The 16,770-nt window shown below is 59.1% G+C and overlaps 1 protein-coding gene across 2 annotated transcripts; it reads right to left on the bottom strand.

The window, feature by feature from the left end:
* Window positions 1-990: 990 nt before the first annotated feature.
* Window positions 991-11,496, bottom strand: CHRM1 (cholinergic receptor, muscarinic 1). Of its 2 annotated transcripts, none has more exons than XM_004682699.2 (2): window positions 11,163-11,496; window positions 991-2,796 (listed from the first exon to the last, which is right to left on the bottom strand). In XM_004682699.2, the coding sequence occupies exon 2, from the start codon at window positions 2,721-2,723 to the stop codon at window positions 1,341-1,343; it is 1,383 nt and encodes a 460-aa protein (XP_004682756.1). In that variant the 5' UTR covers window positions 2,724-2,796; window positions 11,163-11,496; the 3' UTR covers window positions 991-1,340. The 2 variants fall into 2 exon arrangements, with proteins under 2 accessions (XP_004682756.1, XP_012580709.1); XM_012725255.1 differs by lacking the exon at window positions 11,163-11,496 and adding an exon at window positions 10,620-10,667.
* Between the last annotated feature and the right edge of the window lie 5,274 nt (window positions 11,497-16,770).

Genomic DNA, 16,770 nt, shown 5'->3' with positions numbered 1-16,770 from the left:
CCCCTCTGTACCTCGAGCAGTCCTGAGCAGCACCACTGGAGGAGAATGAGCTGAGTTGCGGGAGATGCCATCTGTCTTCCCACTTCCAGCCACCAGAGCTGCCCATTACAGCCCTACTCCCCTGAGCCAGGTCCCTAGGGTGCGGGAGCCCACAGGTTTCCAGCACGACACTGGATGCTGCTCCTCCTGAAGCCGCCCTCAGGGCAGCACCCACATTTCACGGTACTTGAACCTTCTCTGTCCCATCCTGTCGTGGCCGAAGACCAAGTCCTCAAGCCAGTACAGGGAGGAAGGCCCCTCGGTGCCCGCTGGTTATGTGGCTTTATTCACAGATTCAGCATCTGCTGAGGTTGAAAGGGAAGAACATTTGGGACTAGGCTGGGCCTGGGGTAGGGGCACTGGAAGACCATGCACGGATGGGAGGGGGAGCTCACAGAAGAGAACCTGCTGGCTGGGCCAGGTCTGTGCGGGGCAGGGCCAGAGCGGGCAGCATGCAGGGTGCCTGGCTAGCTCTGCATGGAGTGGAGCTACCCAGGTGTCGGCTGTGAGCCAGGGAGGGCTGGTGGAGAGCTCCTCTGGGACCGGAGTATAGGTGTGGGTGTGCAGCAGGCACTGGCCCTCCCTCGTGGGGTGAGGGCTTCCCTCCCACCAGTCAGGACACTGGTGCCTGGCCCGCGCTCTGGGGCTCGAGGTGTGACTGGCCAAGCTGATCCCACTGGGGTCATTGTCCTGCTGCTGCTTGGCCACTGGCCTTGGGAGCCACCCACATGGGGACGGTGGGCACATGTGTGGAGAGGCTCACCATCCTGGAGAGTACGCCGGCGTCCAGCAGAGTGGACAGTGCCTGTGAAGGGAAGAGCTCCCCACCCAGGGTGCTCCCTAGGACTCACACTTTTCTTGCACCCACCCTCCCACCCCACGTGGCCCCAAGGGATGCCATCTCCCACTGCCGCACAGGACAGCCTCTGAGCCAGGGGTGACTGTAGTGGTAAACTTTCCTTCTCTTGGCCTGCCCTGCTGGCTCTGGAGGGACTTCCTGCCTGAAGGCAAACAAGGACTCCAAAGCCCGATCCTCCTCCTGGCCTTGTTCCTGGTGAAGAGCCCGTTCCCATGCAGCAGGGAACAGAAAAACCAGTTTCCCGGCTTCTGCCCCCTGCCTGGAAAGAGCGAAGTTTGGAAAGCTGGCAGGGTGTCTCTGGCTGTCCAGGAAGGTGACCTAGGGGCCTGGGAAGCCTGGTGAGGCCTGCGTGGAGCCCTGGGGCTGAGGCCATAGGCCCTGCCCGCGCCTACCGGGCTTGCCCACCCAGGGCCTGGGGTGGAGGGACACAGGCGAGGGGCCATCAGCACTGGCGGGAGGGGGTGCGGTGCACAGAGCCCGGGCGCTTGGGAATCTTGCGCCAGCGTCGCTTGTCCCAGCGGCAGAGCAACAGCAGACGGAAGGTGTCCCGGAAGGCCTTGTTGCAGAGCGCATAGCACATGGGGTTGATGGTGCTGTTGACGTAGCACAGCCAGTAGCCCAGCTCCCACAGGGTCTCGGGGACGCAGTCCTTGCAGAAGGTGGACACCAGCACCATGATGTTGTACGGCGTCCAGGTGAGGATGAAGGCCAGCAGGATGGCGCTCAGGGTCCGAGCTGCCTTCTTCTCCTTGACCAGCGAGAAGGTCTTCCGCTTGGCCAGCTGCTCCTTCCTGCGGGGTTTCTGGCTCTTGCCTGCGCGCTCACGCCCTTTCCGGGTCGGCCTCTTGACTGTATTTGGGGAGCTCCTGGGAGGCTGCTTGGCGGGAGCCTGTGCCTCGGAGTCCACCATGGGCATCTTGATCACCACCTCGGAGCCCGGCTCCTCACCCTCGGAGGAAGTGAGGGACTCCATGGAGCCTTCATCCTCCTCTTCTTCCTCCTTCCAGCTGTAGGCCTGCAGCAGCCTGGGGGCCCGGCAGCAGCGACAGCAGCGCCCTGGGGGGGTGTCCGGGGAGCCCTCGGCCCCCGGCTGGGACCGTTCTGAGCTGCTGCTGCTGCCGCCCCCCTTCCCAGGAGTCTCGGAACCCTGCAGGGCGGCCAGCTCCCGGGCCCGGTTCTCTGTCTCGCGGTAGATGCGCCAGTAGAGGGTGCACATGACCGTGACCGGGAGGTAGAAGGCGGCCATGGCTGTGCCAAAGGTGATGATGGGCTGGGAGAGGAACTGGATGTAGCACTTCCCTGCCCCCACCGTCCGCTCCCCCACCAGGTACTGCCAGAAAAGGATGGCCGGGGCCCAGAGCACGAAGGAAACCAGCCAGGCCAGGCCGATCATCAGGGCCGCCCGGCGGGGTGTGCGCTTGGCCCGGTAGGTCAAGGGCCGGGTCACGGAGAAGTAGCGGTCAAAACTGATGAGCAGCAAGTTCATGACAGAGGCGTTGCTGGCCACGTAGTCCAGGGCCAGCCAGAGGTCGCAAGCCAGTGTGCCCAGGGCCCAGCGGCCCATAAGCAGGTACGTTGTATAGAGGTTCATGGAGAAGGTGCCAATGATGAGGTCGGCACAGGCCAGGCTCAGCAGGAAGTAGTTGTTGACCGTCTTGAGCTCTGTGTTGACCTTGAAGGAGATGAGCACCAGCAGGTTGCCCGTCACGGTGGCCAGCGACAGGAGGCCCGTGGTGATCCCGATGAAAGCCAGCTGCCAGGGACCCCTTCCTGGGGCCAGGACCGTGATGTTGGGGCTGACGGCGGGTGGCGCCGAGGTATTCATGGTGGCTGGGGGTCCTGGGGGCAGCCCCTTCCGCTAGTCACACTTTCGGGCTTCCTCAGGGGGAGGTCATCACCTGAAAGGAGAGAGGACACGGGCTTGGGGTGGGCTGCTGGACACCTGTGGTGGCCTGGGGTGGGCAGTGTGGGCACAGGGCTCTCAGGGCCTCTGTAGAGAACATGACCTCCTCTACCGGTGACAGTCATTTCAAAGGCATTCCCCAGCCCTAAAAGAATTTGGTCAGCGGCACAGGGATCGGGGTGCTTTGGAATCTCGGGCTCAGTCCTCACTCCTGCTTCACCACTCAGTCTGGAGCCTCAATTTTCTCGTTGGGAAATTGCTGCTACTTCTTGCTTAGGTCAGGAGGCAGGAGCTGGAGACTCGCTTGCTAGGCAGCACTGCCAAGTTTTCAAAGCATTTCGGTCAATTTCATTAGTGCTCTCATTTACTGAGGAGTTACTACACACCAGCCACAGCACTAAGCGCTTCATCGAATTAGCTTATTTAACTGTGGGGAGTCTCCAGGATGGTCTCCTAGGCTCCCACTCACTGGGAGGCTGTTGTCCTGAGACACAAGACCTGGCCACGGTGACACGGGTCCGGGCGACAGCCCCTCTCTCTTTCTCCTTCTGGCATGCGGAGCTGCACGGGGACTCTGCCATCAAACAAGACAGAGGAGGCTGCACTGGAGCGCGGGGGAGAGATGCCTGCACCTGTCCTGTGTGTGTGTGCCTGTGCCTGTGTGGGAGACAGGAGAGGGCTGTGTCTGCGGTCGGACCAGACCCCCCCTAAAGGAGCAGGACAAGTAGTGCCGGGCTTGGGCGCTGGCCGGGTGGTAAGAAGGTCTGGAGGAAAAACTGGCAGCAGGGGAGGGCCTTGGCTCCCAGATAAGTGGGGGTCTGGCCCCAGATGGGGCGTAGGAGGCCTCCTCCATCTTCCCACTCTGTTCCTAGGCCCCAGCTGAATGGGGGGCTGCAAGGGGAACGGGGAGGTCCCCCAGGCTTTTCTGGAAGCTGGAGTTCATCCCAGACATGGAAGGAGGGTAAAGAGGAAGGCTCAGCACCCAGCTGGCTGGGTAGGAGGCCCAGAACCCAGGCGCGGCCTGGTTGAAGGGTGGGGTCCGGGCCAGCTCAGCCACGGCCCGTGCGCTCTGTTTTGGTGGGTCCCTTGCTGTGGGCAGAACAGTCCATCTCTTCCTACCTGTAGCTGGGAAGATTCAAGGGAGAGGGCTTGGGTCAGGACCCACCAAGGCCTAGTTCCTGGGGGACCTGCCTGTGACAGGGAGGCGAGAGGGGTTGCTGTGTGACAGGTGGCCTGGGGGCTTTTGGCTGGGAGTGTGAATCGGGGCGCAGAGCGCGTGTGGCTGAGGACCTCTGTACTGCTCACGTGGGGCAGGGACTCTCAGGCGCCCGTAGCCTGAGGACGATGACTATGAGTGCAGCTGTGTGTCTGCGACTGTGCATCCTGGTTGGAACCCGACTCGAGCCAGGCTGGTGCATCTGAATTCAGGTTACACCGTTTTGCCCGGGGGTGAGCTCTGCTAGGTGATGGAAGGACCCTGTGCCTGAGGTCCATACTAGTCGATAGCTCACAGACCCAGGCATGCTGTGAGGCCGAATCACATCACAGGGTGCGCAGTGCCCAAGGACAGCCCCCCACACAGCGAGCATCGGGGGCCTCTGAACATGGGACGTGCAGCGTGAGTGCTCCCTCCTGCCTAGGGGTGTCTACTTCTTTGATTAAACAGTTCTGGGCCCTCCCTGGTGACACAACGGGTTGAAGCTCAGCACTGCCAGCTAGCTGCAGCCTCTCAGCGTGTTCCATTCCCGGCCCCTGGAGGTGATCCATGTAGTTCGGCAGACCTCTCCTGTCTCACCTGCTGTACCATTCCAGCAGTATACTTCATTGATTGGCGTGTTCTGCTCCCCACTCTGTCTCTGGTGAATCTTCTCACTGCCCCTGCACTTCTGGCCTGTACCCCAATTCTGTATGCATAAATAAATATACCTTAAAACATTTTTTTTTCTGAGACAATGACAATACCAACTAACAATAATACTGATGCTGTTTTTTGGGGCTCCCCTAGTGCTAGCTGCTGCTCAAAGTGTTGGTGATTTTTGTTTTCAAAGATGTATTTATTTACTTACTTATTTATTTATTCATACAGAACTGGGGTACAGGCCAGAGTTGCGGAGGGTGAGAGGATTCACCAGAGACAGAGTGGGGAGCAGCACAGGCAGATCAACAAAGTACACCGCTGAGGGGAGCAGTGGGGGCGTCAGAAGAGGTCTGCAGCGCCATGTGGATTACCTCGGGGGCTGGGGATCAAGCTTGCACTGAAGTGGCTGCCCCTAACTTGCAGTGCTGTGTCTTAACCCGTTGTGCCACCAGGGAGGGCCATGCTGGTGTTTCTTATCTCGTCTAAGCAGGGAACCTAGGATCTAGGGGTGTACTTCCCATTTGCCAATGAAGAAACCGAGGCTGAGAAGTAAGAGACTGCACACGGTGTCACAAGGAAGGTAGGAACCAGGCCTCGATCCCAGGCAGATTGTTCCGAGACTTGACTGGCAACACTGATGTGTGAGCCTGGAGGTTCAGGGGTCGAAGTTTGCCAATTTGAGTTTTACGAATGTACATTCAATATCATTTATCTTGCTTACTGAGTTTTGCTGTATCCTCCTCCCTTAACTGATACCAGGCAGTCAGGGCTGGAGGCTGGGCTTATGCTTTGCCCGCAGGGTAAACATTTATGCATATGTTCTTGGTGGACAGGCTACCCCATAAAATTCTTGCTCCTTTGAGCTGAACTCAGCACAGCTTGATTGCCCCTGGCACAAACGGAGCAACTGAGGCCCAGAGAAAATGTCTCCAGGCTCTGGAATGAAGCGCTCCCCTTCCCCAGCCCCGGGTGCCTGGAGTAGCCCTGCAGCCCTCTGGCTCTCCGGGTCTGGGCAGGGCCCTGTAAAGTCTGCATCAAATCCTCCAACTGTCTCGGCTGCCTGGAAGGGATTGCCCGGGGCTGCAGCTCCCTCGCCAGCTAGGCCACTCACTGTTGCCCTGGCCCTGACATCCTAGCAGGAGACAGCTCAGACTAGGCGAGTAAGGCACTTGCCTCGGGTGCAAAATCGCAGGCGCCCCAAAACCCAGTCATCAAGAAAAAAATGAATATTTGAATACAATACTTAAACAAATGGAGATGGATACAAAAAAATCCATCATGAACACAATTTTCAGCAGAGACAGGATCCACCCTGCACTTGCACAAACAGCCTCTCCCTGGGCCTCCCCCTCAACCTGGCCCTGTCTTGAAAGAAACTTTACTTACAAAAACAGACAGCCTGCCTGTGGGTGCTTGGCTATTTGATTTTTTGAATATCATATTACATTATTATTTATCTTGATTAGTGAGTTGCTTTGCTGCTCCCTCCCCACCAACCCCACTTTGCTTAGTCTAATTCCAGCCTTGGGGACCACAGCCTTGGGTCTGAATCTCCGAACTGTCCCTCGCTAGCTGTGAGATCATCAGCAATTTCCTTCTTTCCTTCTCTTGCTATCCCAGGTCCCCCAGCCCGTGGGGATTAGAGTTCCACAGCCTGGCGCTGACAGACACTCCGTTAAAGGGAGTGGTACTCGCTCCAATTCCTCATCCTGGCCCCAGCCCAGCCACCTCTCACCATGCCCTTCCCCGCCAGACTCTGGACACTGCTCTGCTCTGGTCCCGTGTGTGCACGTATACACCGGAGGTGGTGGACCAGCCTGGGAGATTGTACAGAATCCTGAACTTACACCTTAAGAACAGGATGGACCAGTCCCAGAGATGAGGCTGACGGCTTAGGGCTTCCCTTCTGGACAGGGAGTGACAAGAGCTCAAGGTGGGAACAGGGTAACCTCTGCCCATGTCAAGCTTTTGTGGGAAGCCAGCTGCAGTGCTCGTGAATGCAGACAAGGCCTTCACGTGGGGACCAGGGAGAAGTGCTGGTGCTCGAAGTAAGGGAGTGGGAAGACGCTCTCTTTATGTCTAGCATCCGCTCTTACTTTATCAACTACATTGACAGGCGGCTCCCTGGTGGTGCAGGGGTTAAATTCTTAGTTATCAAGTACCACCAGCTGTGGCCTGGGTTTGATCCCTGTCAGGGAGCTGACCCACAAGGCTCAGCAGACCTCTCCTGTCTCCCTGATGCTCCCCTCAGCAGTGGATTTCAGTAGACACACCTGTTCTGCTCCCCACTCTGTCTCTGGGGAATCCTCTCAACCCCTGCACCTCTGGCCTGCACCCCTGCTCTAGTATGCATAAATAAATAAAAATAAATCTTTTAAAAACGTTGCTGAAATAGCCACATTGACAGTTACTGTGATTCCTGCATGTTGGACACTTGATATAAGGTATTATATCCCTTAATCCCTAAGGTACCCTAGCAGGGGTTTCTTCTTTTTGTTTTGTAGATGAAGACTAAGGGTTAGGGGCTAAGTGTCCTGCAGAGAGTGGAGAGGGGGGTGAGAATGTGGGCTCAGAAGCCACTCTGCCCCGCCTAGGGTTTAGGGCTCCCGTCTGGGTTAACAGTGGAGAGGGGGAAGAGAGGTCTGGGGAAGTGGCTCCTGCCAGCCCTGATCTTCTGAGCCCTGGTGTTAGTACAGCAGCTGATGGTGCTCTGGTCCTCCTCAGTCAGGGGTCCTCCCTTAAACCTCTCTTGGACAGTGATTTGCTCTGGCCCTGCTGTGTGACCTTGGACAAGTCTCCTTAACCCTTGATAAGGTCAACCCTATGTCTGCTTAAGACTTGGCTTTCTGGGAGTGATCCTCTGGGGAGGGGTTGGATGAGTTCCCGGATGAGAGTCGGGGTGCAGGGGTTCTAGAATGGTTCCTCAATTTCTATAAAGGAGGGGCTTTGTGTCAGCTATCTGGTTGCAAAGGGCTTGAAGTTGTGTTTGCATTTGCATATTCTGTGAAAACATCCATGGGGTTGGGGGAGTTGGTTGACAGAGGTTGTAGTGGGTGAGGGGGAGACCCCCCAGGCTGTCTTCTGTCCTGCCTCTGCCTGGCTTCCAGCCCTGTGCCTGTTCTTGTCTCACTCTGTGGCCTTGGGCAATCAATCACTGTCCTAACCTGGTAGCCCTGGGGTAGAGCTGCTTGCCTGCGAGGTGTGCACACTGCCAGGCTTGAACAGACAAAAGGTAGGGGCAAGTCTACGCCCTGTGGGCTGGGTTGGGGCTCACCCCTGAAGCTGCTGTGTCTGGGTAGGGAAGTGGAGAGGTGCTTCCGGCCCAGGACTGGGGCCCCCTGGTGAAGGTTCTGGGGCCTTGAAATAATATTATTCCACCTTTAGCATATGCGCTGTGAAGCGAGAACTAAATAGTACTAACACTATCATGAAGACTGATATTTACTGCCTGCTCATCATACACCAGACATGGTTCTAGTCATTACATACTTGATATAATTGACCTATGAAATAGCTTCTATTGTCCCCAGTTTGCAAAGGGCAACTGTGAGGCATGGTGACCTCGTGGGCTTCCCAGCCCCTCGGAACAGGCGGTCCGCCAGCCTCCTGACTCCCTATTCTCAACTCTTTTGCAGGGAAGGGTCTTTACGGCCTCCTTGCCCACCTCAATAAGCTTGGCCAACCCAGGTTTGAAACAGTCGACAGCGAGCAGTCAGCGCTGCTGCTGACTCTGAATCTGGCCTGTGTGTGATGGTGTCTGTTGTGTGTCTGGGTGATGAAAGATGGCAGCGCAGCAGCCAGGGGAGAGCGCTGTCACTGTGGGAGCGGAGGGTAGGACGGGCCGCCTCATTCACTGCTTTGTTCCGGGGCTCAGCACACGCTAGTTGCTCAAGAAATGAAATATGTGAATATGCGCCTGGGGGCTCTCTGCTTGTTCCTCAGACTGAGGGGCACAGGATAAGTGTGTGTGTGTGTGTGTGTGTGTGTGTGTGGTGGCTCCAGAGGAGGGTCCTGCTGCTCCCTCCAGTGCCTGTATCTCCTCCTCAGCCAGGGTCCTATTCCCCAGTGAGGTCTGACTTGAGAGCCCAGGAGACACACACGAGCTTGCATATGCAAAATGGCCAAGGACATGCTGCATGCCGCAAGGGAGCAGAGGGCCTCAACAGGACAGGCACAGGCATGGGGTGTGGGGGAGGAAAAGTCAGCCTGGGCGCAAGGAGTTAAGGGATGAGGTCAGAGCCTCCAGCAGGCAGGCCAGACTGGTGACCGCCAGCATGCCCTGGACCAATCCCGGGGTTTGGCTGTGAGGGGGAGGGGGCCAGGAGAGAGCCGAAGCCAGAGGCGGGGAGAGATGGCTGGGAGAGGATTGCTGAACATTTGGGCTTGGAGAACCTTCCCACTAGCCAGGAGTGGAGAAGAAGACAGAGAGTGAGGGGCGCTGGGGGAGTGGTTCAGGAGGACTGGAGCCATGTTGTGGTTTTGGGCCTGGGACTGGCCACCCTGGCCCAAGTGAACAGGGAGGGATATTGGGGAATAGCAGGTGGGGCCCTGGGTGGTGGGGTCAGGCACCGGGGAGGATGTTGCTGGGCCCTTAATCCAGAAGCCAGCTGGATCTGAGCTCCTCTCCCACCCAGGGGCAACTTCTCTTAAGGAAGCTCTTGGCCCACAAAAGGTGCAAACTTCCACCCCTGGTGCCCGGTCTTGGGATGAGAGGGTAAGCAGGATTTGTTTCCTTTTTGGGCTCAGCAGTCACCACTGGGAGCACCAACCAGCTCTGGCAAGGGCAGCGGCCATCAGTTAAATGCTCATAAGCGCTTTCTGAGCCGGAAGAGGAGGGTGAGCCCTAAAGCCACCACCAAGCACAGCAAGTGTAGAGGGAGCCTCTTCAGGGCCCGACTTGAGCAGGACTGTGTGCTGCGGTGCAAAGGAGTCTGACAGGTGGTGGGCAGGGCCCCAGCCTCACTCTGCCAGGTGGTGCCAGAAGCTGCAGCTCCTCATCCTCCCCTCAGCATGCCCCTGCTCTTACCTCCTAGCTTCCCCTCCCCATTTCCTTTCTTCTCTCTCCTCCCTCCCCCACCCTCCTAGGCATCACCATGGCACCGCAGCAGAACAGAAACCCAGTGTGATACTCACCCACCTCGTCCGCCCGCCAGGAGCCCAAGCTCTGCTTTAGAGCTCGCTGCTACCCACCCCAGGGAGGTGGGGGTGCAGCACTGCACAGAGGGAGAAGAAGGGGTCCAAGCCCCCCCTGGATCGTGAAACACTCCTTCCAGGGCCACGAGCACGTTCGTCCCCCCTTCTCAGCCTCAGTTCCTTGTAAGGTGTGATGTGCCCTCTGCTCCACTCACATGTACATCTCTGAGCAGAGGACCTCTGGCCTCTGCCTCCTGGGCCCCGAGGGATCTACTTGTCAGCCCAGGGCCGCTGCCCGTGCCTCCCCTGCCTTGTCTGTCTCAGCAGCGCTTGCCCAGTGGCTGAGGTCAGGGGACAGAGAACCAATTTTAAGCCGACAGCTCAGTGGGCAGCTGATTAGCAGGGACAGGCGACCATGACTACAGGAGACAGTCTGACTCTTTCTGGTCGCCCAGAGGCCGGGTCAGTCTGGGTGGAGCTGCCGAAAGGCTTTGTGACAAGGGCGACCCCTCTCCACTGACCCTATTACGCTTAAGCAGCACTCATCTGCGCAATCCAGCGAAAGCTGACAGCTCCCTTGGCTGCCAGGCCAGGAGCTGGCAATTCTGCAGGAACCAGCGCGCCTGCCCCCAGCCTGTATCCAGGCATTACCTGACCCTAGAACGGAGACCCACCCTGCACGCAGGATCCCGAGAAACTGCAGCTCTAAGGAGAGCCCCCTGGGCCTTGTGCATGCACCCCGGTGTAGCTGTCCATGTGCCCGTTTGTCTCCGGAGAGCCTGGGGCTCTGGGTCTGGTCTCCTGCTGGCTTCTGACCCAACACCCACCTCGGCATCCAGCTTGTCCGCCTGGCCAGCAGCCTGGTTCAGTCCATCTTGGGGGGGCTGAAGGTAGATAGGGGTGGTGGGATTCAGGGTTTCCTGAGGGAGGAGAGGAGGAGGTTCTGGGACTGTCACCCCAACTGCGGCTGGTGGCGGGGGTCGACCTCTCTCAGGTTGTAGGTGGCCAGGGTGATCCCCCCCCCGGCCCCTTAGTCTTCCCATTCTGTCTCTGGCTTCTGGGGGGCTGCCTGCTAGTTGGAAGCCGAAGCCCTTCAGGGCTCCAGGTCCAGTTTCCTAAGGGGTCTCCAGCTCCTCTGCCAGCTGAACCCCAGAAAAACATCAGAAGTAGCCATTCAAAGCAGGGTTCCTAGAGCAGACTATGTCCACTGCCATCAAGCCCCCTTGGACTCTAGACCCCTCCTGGCCCCTCCTCTCGCTAGGGTCCAGCCCCATTTCTGTCTAGTCCTGGTCCCTGCCTTGCCCCCAGGATCTTGCTTCTCCTACTCCCACCTCAGTGGAGCCCCTTCAAGTCCTTCCAAATGTACTCACCATGGGGCTGGGGTGAGGTCTGCAGGGTCCTCTGTCCCACTGCTGCCCCGGGGGCCGGCGATGTCTCCAGGGACCCAAACACCTGGCTCCCGGGGGGAGCTGCGCCCTGTGCTGGCAGCCGGAGAGGCACAGCCGGTGATTGGCATGTCCCACCCCCTGGCACGCCAGCCTGGGGGGGGAGGGAGGAAGGGAGAGAGAGAGGGAGGGAGGAAAGGGAAGAAAGGAAGGGAGGGGGGACTGGAGGGAAGCTCAGGCAGCGTCTGGGGTTGGACTAGGTCCTGGCATGTGCCCCCCTCTTCTACCAGGGCACCCAAGTCGAGCCCAGAGAGGGAGGGGGCAGGACAGGAGGAAGACCAGCCCAGGAAGGCTAAAAGTCCAGCACGGGAGAGAAGGCGGATACCGGGAGACAAACACCCACACCCACTGCACACAGACTCCGCGGCACACACACCCTCACAAAGGCACACTCTGTTTCCCAGGCTCCTGCCCCCCCAGAGCCCCCTCCCCGCGCGCACCCTGCCCCATCCACGCCCGTGTTCACACGCCCGTTTCCCTCACACACACCCTGCCCCTCGCACATGCCCACGCGCCCACCCGCCCCCCCCCCCCACACCCTGCTCTTCCTCCCTGCTGCGAAGGAGCTGGATTCCTTCTGTTTGGAAATGACACATTGGGTCTCACGTGAGAGGCTCCAACTTGGAACAGACCCAGGGGGCCGGCGCACGACCTGGGGCTCAGCGCGCTTGCCCACATGTGGCTGCGGCCGTGGGCTAGGTCCCCACCTATGTGGCCTGGGGGCGAGGGCTCGCGGTGGGGGCGGAGTGCGGCCACCACGGGGCTGCCTGAGTGCTTGCACTGGTGTCCTGAGCGCAGGTCCCCTATCAGCCTGCGGAACGCGGCGTCACCCGGGGTCTGGAACCAGGACTCGTGCGCACGTGCGTCTGTGTTCGGTGTGTGTCTGAGTGTTGCCCAACTGTGGAACGTGCTGATTCTGACAAGTGAGGCAGCCTCTGTCTCCCTGCCTGCTCCACCCCCAGCTTCCACTTGGAAGACAGACAGACAGGCAGACAGACAGCTCTCCTCCCAGCTTGTCAAACTCTGTCTCCCCTGACTCCCACTCAGGACTCACAGGTGTGTACCTGGGAAGTGACGCACCTGCCCTTCCTCCCCATCTCCTGGCCCGTTGCTTGGCCGGCACCCCTCCCCCACAGGCCCGTTTGGATTTTTGTGTTGGGTTTCCTCAGAGATAGAACCCCAGGGGGGGACCTTTGCCATGGAGATCTGGGTCTTACACCACCCTCACCTGGCCCTAGAGGCCCCCCCTCCCCCAGGGAGCTGGCCTGAGGAGAGATGGGGAGGTTAGCGCTCTCGCTTTCGCTTGGGCCACTGTGTCCTTTGCCTTGCTGAAGGGGGGCGTGGGGTGGGGGGGTGGGTTGGGCTCATCCAGTCTCCTTATTATGTAGATGAGAACCAGAGAGCAGAGATGTGGTCAGTCCGGGGTGGGCATGTTTGGATTAGGGTGCCTGGTCCTCATCCCAGGGCTTTGGGACTGGGGCCTGCCCCATCATTCTCCTGCTGCCCATTTTCCCACCAAGCCCCTGACCACCCCTTGCTGATGCCTGAGGGTACCCTGTGCTTCCTCATGCTGATGCCCAGTTGCCGTTGGAGCCAGGCAGGGCTGACACTGGAGTCCCTGGGCCTTGGCCAGCAGCCACCCATGCTAGTGGTGGGCACACGGACCACATGTGGCAGGGTCTCTGCTCCTCCAGGCTTGCGGAGGCTGGAGTGGTGCCCAGTCCACCTCCCTGCTGAAGTCCAGGAGACCGTGCGGCTTGAGACCCCCCTTCCACACCAGCATCTGGGCCAGTCAGGGGTAGGTGGGAACTCCAGCTGGACCTTCTTGCCTGCGGGTGAGGACTGGAGCTGCCCCCTGCTGGGCCTCCTGGGTTCTGCTAGCCGGCTGTCAGCACTTGTGCGCACACGTGACTCTGAGTGTGGGGGTGTCAGGCCTCCACGCTCAACATCCATTTCCGAGTCTGAATCAGGCTCTCTCTGGCCCCCTCCCCCCCATCTCTTTGGTCTCCCTTTTCTCTTCTCCCACCGCCTCTGCACACGTCCCTTTAGAAATAAAAACACTTATTTTGTAGGCGGGAGAGGAGGGTGTCCAGCTTTTCCCTGCCTCCTCTTGAGTGTCCCTCTCTGTCCCAAGCCGTTTTCTTCTCAGGTCCTTGCAGCCCGGGGGGCCGGGAGATGACACCCCCCTTCCCTCCCCCACCATGACTCTTCTCCGACCAGACTTGGCAAGATTCCGTGACCAGATGGGGAAACTGAGGCAGGAAGGGAGAAGGGAGGCAGTGCCGGGAGCAGCTCTCCCACCCGGCTCTCTCACCGCCCCCGCACCCGCGCCCGATTTAGCCGCAGGGAGGCTGGGAACATTGTCTTTATTTTAAGCCGCCGAGTGCCGCACGAACGCCTGCTGGCGACAAAGGGCTTCGCGCAGCAGCGGCAGGCGGCGCACGTGGGGGTCCGGCCCCGCCCACGCAACACCCCCCGCGACCCAGCCGCCGCAGCGCGGGACCTCTGTCCCCTCTTCTCTCTGGCCCGATGGGACCCGCGGCGCCGGGTCTTGCAGGCTGCTAATTTGGGCTCTGGGTGGGGGATTTACTCCTCCAGGCAGGCCACCGAGGGAGCCCGGAGTGGCCCTTCCAGGCTGACCTGCGGGCACCCTCGCCGTGGGGCAGGAGCGTCGCTGCCCTGGGCGTGAATCCTGCGCAGCCTCTCCGCAGGGAGCCACCCTGGGCAGCTGGCAGTCCTTCGTGGTCTCCATTTCTTCCTCAAGCCTTGAGAGTTAGAACGACCCTCTGACAGGCCTGTTTGACGATTAGCTGCAGGTTAGACGTGCCCGGCGCTTGCCCGCAGTAAAAGCCTTCACTGTGGTTCTTCATGACTCCCGCTGAGCACTGACAGTACGTGCTGGGGTCTCGTTCCTTAACTGGTTTTCACAGCCACCCCGCGGGAAGTTCCACTCTTCCCATTTCACAGAGGAGTAGATTTACAAGCCCAGCACCCAGAGGCTTCCGCGGGTGTGGTCACTGAGCCTGGGCTCATCTTGTGGCAAAGGGAACGGGAAGGGAGTGTGTGGGCTGCAGAGGCTGCTGGCACCTGTGTGGCAGGATTTTTTTTTAAAGGTGGGGACTTTTGGTTGGAGGTGGTTGGGGGCAGGGCGTGAGCCCCAATGCTGTGAGCTCCGAAGCCCCTCCCACCTTTCACGGCTGTGACAAGTTCAGACCCACACAAGGCTTGCCACATGCCAGTGCTGCTTCTGTGTCATGGCAGGGCACAGGTGTGGGTGGTCCTCCTCTCCCCACCAGGCCTAGGGGACCAGCTGGCTGCTCAGTGCTCTCCAGAAGCAGAAGGGGGTGGGGTCTCACTCGCTGGGAGGTGACTTCCGTTGGGAGCCCAGGGGACAGAGCAGCACTTCTCCTTGTCCCCTCTGCTTTGGGCTCCCAGCCTCCCGGCTTCCCTTAGTGCCGCAGCTGGGGGATTTGGGAGGGGCTGATTCCCAACTTTAAATGCAGAAACCAAATCCAGGGCAGGCCTAAGAAAGGGTCTGGGACTTGTCCCAGCGGGGCGAAAGTGACCACAACGAAGGCATCATCTGGGACAGGAAATCGGGTTTGAGTCCAGTTCTGAAGCTTGGGCCAGTAGCCATAATCCCACTCCACGCACTGTGGACTTCATCTCTGGTTGCCCCTCCACCCCCAAGCCTGATGGGCAGCTCCCCAAGAACTAGTGGGTTGGGGTGGTCAGAGCCCAGCTCCTGGCAGGCCCGGACCTGGGCGGAGTGCTCCCTGGTCCTCGTCGCTGCTCAGTTGTGTTAACAGGATGCTGGGTTTGGGCTGGGAACCTAGACAATGCCTCTGAGATGCCTCTCAGATTCTTGGTGGCCCATGACAGCGGTAAGTTAGGCTCTTCAGCTGTCTTCCATCCTGCTAGTGAGGACTGTGGAGGGCAGGTCACTTGGTAGACGCTTTGTGGGTGTGCCAGGTGGCGGGCAGGAGCACTTTGCCCTGTGGTACAGACACGGTGTTTCCTGCTTACATCTCTATGGCTAGAAACTGCTTGAAATAATCTTTGCTTCGTCTCATTAGTGGACATCAGGTCCACTCAAGTCTCCTGCCACTTGATAAGTGCGTCCTCGCCCAGCACTAGGCTGGACTAGGAGAGCTGGAGAAAAGTGGGGTAGCTTTGGGCAGGAACTTGGGGTCCGAGCCCAGATCTGCCTCCAACTCTACACAGCTGGGTCCCCGGCCCCCAGACACCTACCAGGGTGAGACAGGACTGGTTTCAGGGTCCCCTGCACCCACAGGGCTAAATTTGCTTCCTTTCCTCATAAAACTCACTAGTCCTCACCAGTCAAGGGAAGGGGGAGATAAAAGTTCAAGGGCCCCCAAGGCGAGAAGTGGAGCTGGGTGAATGGAGCTTCAACTCCAGGTTCTCCTACCCACTTCTCAGCCAGACTTGGGCAGGTGCCATGAGTCAGTGTGCTGGGCTTGCCCCTTGCCTTCCCTAGCTGCGGTGGAGAGCCTCCTAACCCAGCCTGGGTGCTTACTGCCAGCTCGCCCGGCGGTATCCACGGCCCCCTGCTCCCGCCCGCCCCCTAGCGGCCAGCCCAGCTCCGTGCCCGGGGAGGCGTAGGGAGGGGCTGGGTGCCTGGTGCCCAGGGCCGTTTCCCAGGTAGGAGAGGAGCAGGAGCGCCCGCTCCTGTGTGCCCTCAGTGCAGCCCTCTCGTTGGCAGGGGTTGGTAAAGGATAGTGTAGATCCAACTGAGAATGTGACCGGAGATGCGGAGATGGCTGCCCTCCTGGAGGGCTTCCTGCCTCCCACTGCTTTCAAAAGCGATTTTTGTGCTTTTTTTCATTCATCCCAGTAACAGTCCGTGTGTGTGTGTGTGTGTATGGGGGAATTTTAGGGGGGGCCATTGTTACGCTCCATTTTCAGAACGAACCGAGGTGCAGGTTATCTGGCCTCTCCTCTCCTTTACAGTAGTGGTTAGGGCCCCAGCTTGGGGATCTCTGGGACATGTTTGTAAGAGGGAGGGTCTGTCCTGAACTCACTGAGACGGTCCCCGGATCTTCCTGCTGCCGTCACATGGACGCAACAACTACATTTGGGCACTGTTCTTGATATTTTATGTTTTTAACTGTTTTATTTGTAGTAGCTTGGCAAAGGAGGTAGAATTCTTACCCACATTTTCTAGATGAGGAAACTGAGGTACAGAGCGGTTCCACGGTCGGTCCCAGGTTGCACAGCCATGCATAGTCCGTGCCAGAGCTAGGCCAGTGGACTCCCAACAGTGCTAGTTCCTCTATCCTAGGGCCCCTCAGACCCGAGGCTGGGCTGGCGTGTCTCCTTCTCCCCACCCTCCCCCACCCCTGGGCTAGGACAGTCCATCCGCCTGATGTGACCCTGGGTCTCCCCTCCCCACTTGGCGCTTCCTGCCAGCTTCAGCTCTGAAGGAGTCCTGACCGGGGCAGGGATGGATGAGTTTTCTCAGACCTGGAGGTGGCCTGTTTACACAAGCTGTGATTAACGGGCACAATTGAGT

The sequence above is a fragment of the Condylura cristata genome, unplaced genomic scaffold (assembly GCF_000260355.1).
Source record: "Condylura cristata isolate star-nosed mole 26May11 unplaced genomic scaffold, ConCri1.0 scaffold00015, whole genome shotgun sequence".
Classification (NCBI taxonomy): Eukaryota; Metazoa; Chordata; class Mammalia; order Eulipotyphla; family Talpidae; genus Condylura; species Condylura cristata.
The sequence above is the reverse complement of the archived record's forward strand: the minus strand, read 5'-3'. Positions and strand labels throughout refer to the sequence as shown.

Excerpts from the sequence above, each read along its gene's own strand:
- CHRM1 (XM_004682699.2), bottom strand. The coding sequence starts at position 2,723 with ATGAATACCTCGGCGCCACCCGCCGTCAGCCCCAACATCACGGTCCTG.